The sequence below is a fragment of the Panthera leo genome, chromosome C2, assembly GCF_018350215.1.
Source record: "Panthera leo isolate Ple1 chromosome C2, P.leo_Ple1_pat1.1, whole genome shotgun sequence".
Classification (NCBI taxonomy): Eukaryota; Metazoa; Chordata; class Mammalia; order Carnivora; family Felidae; genus Panthera; species Panthera leo.
The window spans coordinates 44,887,409-44,900,174 of NC_056687.1; the positions used below are offsets into that span (position 1 = coordinate 44,887,409).

A 12,766-nucleotide genomic window follows, 5' to 3' on the forward strand; every position below is an offset into this window, starting at 1 on the left:
TTTAGCTCAGGTCATGATCTCACAGCTAGTGGGTTAGAGCCCCCTCATTGGGCTCTGTGCTGACAGCTCAGAGCCTGGAACGTTCTTCGGATTCTGTGTCTCCCTCTCTGTCTGCCCCTCCCCCGCTCATGCTCTGTCTGTGTGTCTCTCTCTCTCTCTCTCTCAAAAATAAACATTTTAAAAAAATAATGAATAGGGATGCATATATTCCTTCAAATTAGTGTTTTCAAATTCTTAGGGTAAATACCCAGTAGTGCAATTACTGGGTCACAGAGTAGTTTTATTTTTATTTATTATTATTATTTTTTAAATTTATTTATTTATTTTGAGAGAGAGAGGGAGAACACTTGTGCATGCATGAATACACTCAGGTGAGGGGTAGAAAGAGAGAGAGAGAGAGAGGGAGAGAGAGAGAGAGAGAGAGAGAGAGAGAGAGAGAGAGAGAGAGAATCCCAAGCAGGTTCCATGCTGGCAGCACGGGACTCGACTCATGAACTGTGAGATCATGACCTGAGCCGAAGTTAAGAGTCGAATGCTTGACCGACTGAGCCACCCAGTCGTCCCTATTTTTAACTTTTTGAGGAACTTTCTTACTGTTTTCCACAGCGACTGCACCAGTTTGCATTCCCACCAGTAGTGCACAAGGGTTTCCCTTTTCTCCACTTCCTCACCAACACTTGTTTCTTGTGTTTTTGACTTTAGCCATTCTGACATGTGTGAGGTTATAGCTTATTGTAGTTTTGATTTGCATTCCCCTCATGATAAGTGATCTTGAGGACGTGTCTGTTGGCCATGTGTATGTCTTCTTTGGAGAAATGTCTGTTCATGTCTTCTGCCCATTTTTAACTGGATTGTTTGTTTGTTTGCTTTCTGATGTTGAGATGTATACTTTTTTTTTATGTATTTTGGATACTAACCCTTTACTGGATATGTCATTTGTAAATATCTTCTCCTATTCAGTAGGTTGTCTTTTAGTTTTGTTGGTTGTTTCCTTTGCTGTCCAGAAGCTTTTTATTTTGATGTAAGCCCAAAAGTTTTTTCAAAAGCCAAGTATTTTAAATTTGAACTTGGCCTTCCATCTTTTTATGAAGGTATCTTTGTAATGTAGGCAAAGAGAACATACTTAGAATTTGATATGATTTAAAGAATGATTTATCATTTTAACATATTTAGACGCATGCTATATGAGCCCTCATACTACCATTCTTACTATGGGCCCCACAATTTTAGAGGTCTTACTTAACACTTGAAAATTATAACAAAAAGATTATGTAACTACATAAATGCAAATATAATTATGTGTAAATGCAGTATTTCTGAAGGCTATATTATGATTAAATTGTCATACCATTTCTATATCTGCTAATGTTTATATTTTTTAGTAAACTTCATAATCTTTTAGGTATACCAATATTGAATTTATATTCTAGTTTTAGTTAGATTCAGATTTAAATATCTAATTTCAATTACTTTGAATGTTTTAGATAAGATAGAATTTAGCAATTGATCTGTTCTAATTATTTCGGTACTCAAATCTAATTCTGACTTTTTTTTTAATAAAAGAAAGAAAAAGCACTAATGACCATCAAATATCACAAATTTAGCTGAGAAAATGAGGTACCATTTTGTTAAGAATCTTTATGCAGTGTCTTTGAGAAGAACCACGTTTTTCATTATCCATGTATATTTTGTCATTTCCTTATCCCTTGCTTCAGCTCAGTTTTAATTCAGTGAATGTATGTTACATTCTTCTCATTCCTGACCTTTCTTTCCATCTAAGTATTTCCCCCACACCCAACACATTTTAAATAAAGATATAAAATGATTTCAGAATTTATTTTTGTCACAAGAGGCCATTTTTGACATTTTAGTTAAATTTCATATTTTAGGAGTAGTTGTGATGACCATGATTAATACTTTTTATTAATACGAAGAGATATAGTGTGAAGGTTTTAAGATGTAATATTTAAACAGAATTCATTGAGAATATAGCCCTGTCATTCTATATGGAAAAGTTCAGGATGTGGTATAGACATGTATTTCCTGAGAAACAAAATCAGTTCTTATTAGAAATTATCTAAAATAAGAATAATCATTTGTTGAGTACCCTCAGAGGCTCTCCAATGGGTGAAATGCTTGGAGTTTTAGATACTGCTTTTGATATTTCACAAATTTTATTATTTGCATCTTGCTTCACTGCTTATATTCAAAATGGTTACTTTGCTTATTAAATAAGCTATAAGAGGGGCACCTGGATGTCTCAGTCGGTTGAGTATCTGACTTTGGCTCAGGTCATGATCTCATGGTTCATGAGTTCAAGTACCACATCAGGCTTGCTGCTGTCAGCCAGTCACCGCAGAGCCCACTTCAGATCCTCTGTCCCCTTCTTTCTACCCTCCCCCACTTGCAGACTCCAAAAATAAATAAATATTTTTTAAATATGAGCTATGATAATGCTTGTTTGCCTTAAATTCAAATGTAAGAATTACATAAGACCCATGATTGCTAGGATGAAAATCATTTAGATGAGTAATTGCATGTATCTTTATGAGATTATTGGATCACTCCTATGTTTATCAGGGGTGTTTTGCAAAATTATATCCACAGTTCCAAAGGAACTTATTGTTTTTTCTGGATAGTATCCTCTCAATTTAAAGCTAGCAACTTGTAAATGAAATTTCAGATACAGATTATTTTTAAGTTTGCTTGAGAATATAATTATTTTTTCATGGAAATGTACAGTAGATATTGAAGACATTTAAGTGTCATAACTGTCCTGTAGACTGAAGAAAGTAGTCAATCTGTTAGAAACTACTAATTGAAATTCAACGAATCTTGATTAAGTGACTCTCTACTGCCAATTAGAGTAAGAAACTGCAAACAGAATGTGTTAAATAATCATATTATAAATCACTGAAGTCTGGTATTAAGAAATAAAATACTTATTCACGATAGAAAATAGTTTATTATTTCCAGTATATATTAATAGAAATGAGAAATTATGATAACTAGCATGTTTTTCCAAAAAGGCTATAAAATTAACAGAATGGTTTGTTTTTAATCTATTGAAAGTTATCACTGTTTCTATACAAATAAAATACAATTACAACCTAAATTTATAATGTACAATTATCAATATTATATGTGTAAATGCGGACGATGCCAATTTACTTCAAGATACTTAGAGATTTTTATTAATTTTTTAAAAAAGAATCAACAAAGTTTATTTATTTTTGAGACTGAAACAGAGCATGAGTGGGGGAGGGGCAGAGAGAGAGGGAGACACAGAATCCAAAGCAGGCTCCAGGCTCTGAATTCACCAGCCACCAGTGGGGCTTGAATTCACCAGCCATGGGATCATGACCTGAGCTGAAGTTGGACGCTCAACTGACTGAGCCAACCAGGCACCCTTCAGAACCTACATTCTTAACCAGAGGTTCATGGTTAAAATCCTGCTGCATTATTGGTTTGAATAGCTTCATTTGTATCCTTTTTATTCATGTTTCTTTGCTAAAACTGAAAATATCAGAAGTAATCATATCTGCTTAACCACTGTGGTTTTATAATCACTTAATTTTTTTTTTCCTTCTTGCAGTGGGATGCCATCACTGAAATGGATGAACACAATAGGCCCATTCACACGTACCAGGTATGCAATGTAATGGAACCAAACCAAAACAACTGGCTTCGTACAAACTGGATCTCCCGCGACGCAGCTCAGAAAATTTATGTGGAAATGAAGTTTACATTAAGGGATTGTAACAGCATCCCATGGGTTTTGGGGACTTGCAAAGAAACATTTAATCTGTATTATGTGGAATCAGATGAGTCCCATGGAATTAAATTCAAGCCAAGCCAGTATACAAAGATTGACACAATTGCTGCTGATGAAAGTTTTACCCAGATGGATTTGGGTGATCGTATCCTGAAGCTAAACACGGAAATTCGTGAGGTGGGTCCTATAGAAAGGAAAGGATTTTATTTGGCTTTTCAAGATATTGGGGCATGCATCGCCTTGGTCTCTGTCCGTGTTTTCTACAAAAAATGCCCCTTCACTGTTCGTAACTTGGCTATGTTTCCTGACACCATCCCAAGGGTTGATTCTTCTTCTTTGGTTGAAGTAAGGGGCTCTTGTGTGAAGAGTGCAGAAGAGCGTGACACTCCTAAACTATATTGTGGAGCTGATGGAGATTGGCTGGTTCCTCTTGGAAGGTGTATCTGCAGTACAGGATATGAAGAAATTGAAGGTTCTTGTCACGGTAAGAAAGATGCATTCAAATAATTTATCATGCATTTAAATAATGTTTTTAAAAGGTAAATTTATTATACATTTATTTTCAAGTGATAAATTTTTAAATGCTATTACTGGTAGAATTAATTGTGCAAGAAATTATTAACTATAAGATAGTTTCTTATTACTTTTCCTCCTGGAGAGGATATATGAAAATATAAAATAAATTGTATACCATGACAAGTGTTGCTCCATATTGAATTCAGTAAACCAGTTAAACTATATGAATGGCTGTATTCACCAAATTTTTATAAAGGAAAGCAACATTAATAGCAGCAACAAAAACCAAAAGGGATTCAAAATGAACATTTGCTCAACTTTCAACATTTGCTCAATGATGACCTATAGAGAATGTGGCATTTAAAGATAGTTTAAAAATAATTCTCTCACGTTTACTGATAGTAATTGTATAGTACATAGAGAAAATGAACTTATATTTAAATAAGTGATAAATTCACATATATGTTACAAAAACATATAGGATAGTTTATGCAGGTGTTGTGTTTGGTGATTGAGTAGTGACTATACTAGAGCTTAATTTATCTTTTGAAACTATTAAGTACAGTTTTCCACCATATAACAAATTACCTTTTAGTTGTAATAATAATATTTCTGTAAGATCTGTCAGGAAATATTAACACACACAAGGGTAATTAAGTTAAAGCCATACCTTTCACATTGTTATGATAATAAAATACCTGTAATTTTCAAGGTAGAACATTTTTTTTCTTTATATATGAATCATTTTGTAAGGGCTTATTAATCTAATAAATTTATACATTAACAATTTTTACATAAAGATAATATATATCAATTGTGTTTGGATTAAGATTTTATAATCAAAATATAAATATAGAAATAAAATTATTGTAGATAAGTATTAACATAGTGCAGATATTTCCCTCTTGATGGTAGGTGATTTATAAGTTTCTTTTCTGTAGTACCATATTAAATTTAGTGATTTCTTTTTTTGTGGTATATTCATGTTCTTTAAAAAGGATGATAATAAGAAAAAACATACTTGTATGCATGTAAGGGTCATGGGAAATATATGTGTTTTTTTTTTATTTTTTTTAACATTTCTTTATTATTGAGAGACAAATTGTTATCAGGGGAGGGGCAGAGAGAGAAGGAGACACAGAATCTGAAGCAGGCTCCAGGCTATGAGCTGTCAGCACAGAGCCCGACACCGGGCTCAAACTCACAAACCTAGAGATCATGACCTGAGCCTAAGTCAGACGCTTAACTGACTGAGCCACCCAGGTGCCCCATGTGTGTATTTTTAAAGGTTTTATCTATTTATAAAACACTTGGGTTCTTGAATGTTCAAAAGTTCACTAACTCTGGTCAGTTCTAATGATTTTATTTGGTTGTTTAAAAATATTTGTATAGAATCTGTGGTATATTTTTTGTAAAGCATGAACCAGGTTTCTTCCACTATTTAATTATTAAAAGATGTTTCATTGAAGTTTATCAATATAGATTTAATTCCAAATTTTTATTTACCCATAACAAGGATTTACAATGGAATAGTCAGAAATGATTCTTTGAAGGAATTTTATAAACATTTCTATATGTTGGAAAATAAACTAAAGAAAGATTAATATAGATGAATAATTAGTGGGATTAAGGGGATAATAAGTGCTGAGGATACTGATACTAATCATGTAGTTTTACCACATTTTAAATTAGGTAGAAACTAGTCATTCATTGGTAAAAATAATAAAGATTTTAAAATACGTGAAGAATAATTCCCAGGATTTATGCGATTAGCTTTTATTAAATATTTGTATTTTTGTGGCATTAATCACAGAATAAAAGGTAGTGTCAATTATTGATGACTAGATTCTTTTTTGGTTAATATGTTTGCTCTGTGAATTTCATTCTTATTTATATACCTTAAACTCTTCCAGTTGTTAGATAAGGATGATTTTGGACAAATGATAATCATTATCAGCTTATGTAGAGCTACTTCTAGACTCATCTGTTTTTATAGCTTGTTATCTTTATTTTAATTTATTTGATTGTAGAAATGCAGGAGAGTGGGTATAGTACAATGTTCATCATCTTGTAGTGGATGGCAGGAATTGGAAGAATTAAGCTTGAATTATAAATCCATGGCTTATTAACTTTGAAATCACAGTTGCCTTATCCATAAATAAAGTACTGGTTGTCATCAACTCATGACAAAGTATATAGAGAAATATTAAAAAATGCACATATGCTTGTTCCAATTAAATACAATAAATTGCTATTTAAAAACACAGGGGAAGTCAGAGTGGATGCAGAGACCTCATTTTTAGGGAGAGGTATCTTGTACTACCACCAGTCTCCATTTTAGAGTATTTATATAAGTGTGTGTTTTGATGCATTGCATTGCCCTTTTATTTTCTGTGATAATAATTTTTATCAGATTCTGTTGCCATCTGTCAACAACTTATTTCACAACCTAATCTTTGAATTACATGTAAACTAAATGGTAAATTAATTGGAACTTATATGAATAAAACCATAGCTCAAGGAAGTATATGGTCACATATATAATGTATATGTGTGTGTGTACATACATACATATATACACACACAATTGATTTGAGCTATTAACATTTTTGAGTATTTATCTGTTAATCACTTTTGGTAGGTTGGTAGAGATAAATACTGATAAGCCTTATGTTTTACTTATCTATTGTTACTGAGTGATAAAACAACCCAAAATGTATTAGCTCAAAACCACACTGATTTATGTTTTCTCAGGCCTCAACAGGATAATTCTTTTGCTGTAGGTTAAGCAGAGGTCAGCAGTGCAGCTAAATTCAGCTGTTGAGGTTGACCAGAGCTGGAACGTCTAAGACAACCTCTTACCTTCCAGAGTTCCTTTCCATATGTTGTCCCATCATTTAAGAATCTAGTTTAAGATATTTTACAGTATGGTGGCTACCTTAAGAGGGAATTTTTCACATGGGCAGGTAAAGAGTGGGTATATGAGGGGGTAATAACACAAGGGGGTGAATACCTGGAAATATGTTTATAGGGAGCTGGCAATGTGACAGTATATCACAGTCCACTCTCTGGATTCTCAAGATTAGTGTCTCTCCTTCATGTACACAACCCCACATTCTCCTAAACATTTATTCCATTATGGCATCATGTTGAAGTCCAGAAGAGCACTGTTAAAACCAGCTCCAGACGTAAATGAAGCTTCATAGCTCAAGTTCCTCTTGATCTGGAGAAATAAGAACTAAAAAGATAAATTATCGTTCCTTACACAGAACACATTGGGATAGGGACAGGATAATTGTAAAAGATTTTCCCATTCCTAAAGGCTGGGAACACAGCAGTTACTGGTCCATTGTGATTCTGAGATACAGCTGGATGTTGTCAAGATCTCTTATAATAAGGGAGGGTAATGAATGTTCTTTGATTGGAGCCCAGTTCTGCTCCCTGGGATTGGTTCTCTGTGGTACTTAGTTTCGTTCTGTGGTTTCTGGCTTTGCCTTCTGAGTCATCCCATCCCTCCCTCCCTCCCTCCCTCCTTCCTTCCTTCCTTCCTTCCCTCCTTCCCTCCCTCCCCTGTCTCTGTTTATTTTCATCTTCCTTATTTATAAGAATTATTTATGTGTCTGTTTCACAGGGCTGTCAGATAAAGGAGTATTTTAAAAGCATGTGTGTAATTAAGGGTAAGAAATTTATTGCTATGAATGACCATAGCATTGAGAACCAAGCTCTGCTGATAAATGTGGACACTAGTGGTATACCTATGGAGTGCTCTGTGTCTTCTCATTTCTGTGAAATAGGAAAGTTTTATTCAAGGAGGGTTACAGTAGATCTGGTTGCTTTAGATCTGGAAAGCCTTAAAAATATCTGTATCCCTCATTTATAAATCAAAATGTTAAATTACTGAGAACAGAGTTTTATTCCCCAGGGCCACTCAGTAACTAATACCAAACTAAGAACTAAAGCCTAAATATTTTTAAGTCTGGTCTTTGTGTTTTTCCTCCCTACTTTGTTCCTTCTCCCATTCCTCAGTTTTCTCTTTCTTTCTGTTTCTCTTTGATTTCCTCATTCCAGGCATCTATACCCTTAATCTTGATTTAACTTTTCCTGCCTGTCCACCAGTGCAGAGGAGCCCTAAGTTATTATTGATCATTCATTAGGGCTTTTTTTCCTGTGTTTATATTTTGGAATCTGATATGAACACAGAACAGTATCTACATATCTGTTCTGAAATTCAGGATACTGATAATGATGGAAAAATTTATAGGCTTACCTGAACTTTGCTGTTACATACGATAAACAGGAAAAATTATAATGAGGTTTTAGGGATTCTGATAATTTACTTGAATAGATTTGAGAACTCTTGGTCTGCTATATAACAAAAACACGGTAAGCTGGTTTAAAACAGAATTAATCTGTGTTTACTCATACTGTCAATTATTTATGAATGATGTGTATTTATTTGCATTTAAATAACTCCTCATTATATTTTATCCTAAAAGTTATACTACTCAATATTTGAACATGTGATTCATTTCTCTGTAATATTGTTAAGGCATATCTAGATCCAAATGCTAGGTGCATAAAGGGGAGAGGTTCTTTTATTCTTGCTATCAATCAGGTTTAAATAGACATAAATATTATATTATGCAGATATGCTAAAATTTAAAACCAAACAGTCATTTAGGTTATTCTGTTATATATAGTAAGCAGTATTTTATTCTCGGCACAAATCTCAACTTATTTTTCATAACTATTTTAATTTTATCTCATAGGTTTATAATTAAAACTATCATACTTAGGCATAGTGGTGTTACATGTTTTATTTTTTTAATTGTCTTAATTTATTCCACAAAGAATTTGAATAAAAAATAATGTTGATTCATGAACCATTAATTTACATCAAATAGTCTTTCACTGCATATATCTAAGAATATCTTAACCTATGGAAGAAATAATTGGAAACAATTAACATGAAAAATTGAATGCAATTTTTGTTCAGTAGTGAATTTTGAAGTGATATGAATTTCTAATAAATTCCTCTTGGATATTAATTTAAAACAAATCTCATTAAGACAGTGGCACTTGTACTTAGAGATAATAGAGTTCGGGCTTTTACGCTTATGTATGTACAAACACATGGCAAGGATATATTCTTCCAGCCTTTAAGTATCACATGATGTAATTTAACAAATAACACTTGACTATGGAAATAAAAGTTCTGAAACATGGAGAATTTTTTTAAACACTCTTCCTCTTTCTACATATATGCTTTTACTTATGTATTTTTCTCTAGTGCTGCTTTAAAATTCAGGAGGAAAGGATTCTGGCAGTTCTCAGACCATTGCGTTACTGTTCACTGAATGAATGGGATATACAGGGCCTTTGGTGACATAGCTATTGATTTGATCTCCTGAAGAGTGTTGTTATTAAGGCTTCATGGCTCTGTCCTCTGCTGCAGTTCAGAAACATTTATGCTCTGTGTTATGATCTTCTGTCTAATCATGTTATCAGAGATGATTGTGGAAGCAGAGAGCATAAAGAAATTTTGAGACACCAGGATTTGCTGACATTAAATAAGGGGGTTTGAGGATATGATGGAAAGCTGAAAGTTGAGATTGGGATCAGAAAAAAAGGGCATACTTATTGGCCCAAATAGTATCTTCACTTTCTAAAGGTTTTCAAAACTAAATATAAACTCTTACAATATAACCTTCAATTCCAAATAAAGCTGCTTTTTCATGAAGCAATTCCTGACTTTCACCCAGCTTGAGAAGAATATGAAATCAAGAGGCTCCAAGGAGTCTAAAAATAGAAGGTATTCTTTCCAAGAAAGATAGAGTAAAGTTAAATAATTATATTTTGTTCTTTGTCACAATTTTAAAAATAGGTTAAAACATAAGCTGGCTTGAAATGATCATTTTTAGTATGTGATTTTAACTAAATTTTAACTTCAAATTTAGTAACTATTTTACTCTCTGCTGACTTGAATGCTAAAACTACTATTTCTATAGGAGCTATCCTTAATTTAAAAAATCCTTTCTTAATACATATATTTAAAAAAAGATATTGGGGAACCTGGGTGGTTCAGTCAGTTGGGCGTCCGACTTTGGCTCAGGACATGTTCTCATGGTTCCTGGTTCGAGCCCTATGTTGGGCTCTGTGCTGACATCTCAGAGCCAGGAACCTGCTTCTGATTCTGTGTCTCCCTCTCTCTGGCCCTCCCCAACTCATGCTCTGTCTCACTCTCTCTCTGAAAAATAAGTAAACATTTTAAAAAATTAAAAAAAAGATAGAATTATTTAGCATCTCTATTCACTTTTCAAACATAGTATACTATGCCATCTACTGAAATTGCTACCAATCTTGAAATTTAGTTCTACCTTTTAAAGAAATAAAATTAATAGGTTTATAAAGTCACCCCTTAGATACATCAAGATATATTAAGTTTTTATACTTGCTAATTTTTTCTTTATTATCTCCTGTTACCTGGGTTCATTATGCTATTTGCTGAAGTATATTTCTGATCTTTTGGCAAGGTACTATAAGTGTTTAAACTCTTCATTTAGTGTATATTTAAAAATAGCTTTATTTTAACCTCCTTTTTCAAAGATTATTTACTTGGATACAGAATACTAGGTAACTATTATATTTCCTTAACATTCTGAAAACATTATTTCCCTGTCCATGAGAATCTACTGAAATTGTAGTTGCTAATGTTCTTCTGACTAATTCTTATTACTTGGGAGATTATAGGTTCCATAGTTTTTCTCTTCTATAGATTCTTTATGGATCTTAGTCACATTAAAATTAATTTTGAAAGAAATTTGTTCTAAATTAATCTCCCAATCTCAGTGTATTGGTTATATATTTAAGCATTAGTGTCTTTTTTTCTTTTTTTCTTTTTTTGGAATTGTTACTTGTAGGGCTGTTTTCTATTTCTCTCTCTCTCTTTTTTTTTTTTTTAAATTTGGAGATGTTGTAGTTGGTCTAATTCTGCTCCCTGAGGCTTTATATAAAGCTATAAAGCAAACTTAAGAGCATTAATAAATTTACCAAATAATTCATATTGGAATTCTTGGTTGATAGGAGTTACACCCAATGCAGTGATTCAAGGATCTAGGCTTCTTGCATTTAGGGGACCCGCCATCTTTTAAGAGTTTTGTAGTTATCTGTGTCCAGAAATTGCAACAGGAGATTGGAGAAGGTACAGGTGATTTTTAACCAACTCAGATATGAAGAGATACATCATTTTACGTACCAACAGTAAGAACTGATTATATAGTCACACCTAGCTGGATATAGAGGTAAGATGTTGTTAAGTGATGTCCCTGACTCAGTAGTTACTTTCCAACAATGCTTCTCTATTATAGAAGAGGAGGCCCTAGTTTCTGTAGCTACTTGGTCATCTCTGCTGTAGTTTACCACTTTACCCACAAAATGTGTATGCTCATTCTCATATATCTGGTAATACAAAGTTTTCTCCACTAGGTTCACATATGTTTTGTCAACTGGTGACCCACAGATTGAATGAAAACCTACCTACTCCTAACATAAAATATACAATAGTTGAAATAAATAGAAAACCTTTCTTTCTTAAGAAAGAATAAACCCAGCCATAGCCATGATGGATAGGCATTGTAAAGAACAGATCTGGGCATGTGAGTTCACTGGGACATTATTACCCATTGTTCTCAAAGGCCATTGACTCCACTGTGAGCCTCTTTTATCATCCTGACAACTTCTGAAGTAGTTATTGGTGGCTGAACAGCTTTCATACCTGTTTTATGATAATGTTTTGAGAGCTTGATGATCATTTCATAGCTATAGGAGACCAGACCAAATTTGTTGGCAATAAAATTTCCTAAAAGTCAAATTAGACTTTTAATCTATCTGTCAATCCATGTGCCAGAAACTACACAGAAGTCTACACCCAAAGTTCTTTCTTGGACATAGTTTTCAAGTATGAATACTTAACTAATGTATCTACTTGCTTCATTATTCATATGCTTTGTTAACCTAATGGCAAGTAAGTTGAGGTCATTATAAAATAGGGGTGGGTAGATCTTGGACATAGGTCTGAGTCTTTTTGTTTAAGATGTCTTAATCTGTTTTTGGTGCTCAAGCTGCTTTTTCTTAATTTCCTCTCCATGTGATGGAGCAGAAGTGATCTTTTATAATCCTGAAAGCACTAAAGTTCTATACTCTTCTTTCCTTTTCTTTGAAACTTTCAATCCAGCCAATATTGATTGAGGTCACCTGTTCCTGGAAATAACTTGTTAGATGCATCAAGTTTCAGTCAACACAAATAAATCAGTAGTTTACCTGTTTCCAAATTATTGCAGATAAAATTTTACAAAGAAAGTTACTATTATGTAATGTGGTCTCCCATCAGTGTAGTCTCCTATTAAAATTTTACATATCACTTGTCTTCTGACTGCTAAGCTAATGCAATATGTTTTAGGTTTTGGTTTTGGGTAT

The 12,766-nt window shown here is 33.3% G+C and overlaps 1 protein-coding gene across 2 annotated transcripts in view; it reads left to right on the forward strand.

Annotated features, from left to right (window-relative positions):
• The window catches only part of EPHA6 (EPH receptor A6), an 861,509-nt gene that overhangs the window by 167,954 nt on the left and 680,789 nt on the right, over positions 1 to 12,766 (forward strand). For both annotated transcript variants that reach the window (XM_042903083.1, XM_042903084.1), the window contains exon 3: positions 3,596 to 4,259. In XM_042903083.1, the coding sequence (XP_042759017.1) occupies positions 3,596 to 4,259 (664 nt within the window). The remainder of the gene's footprint in view (positions 1 to 3,595; positions 4,260 to 12,766) is intronic.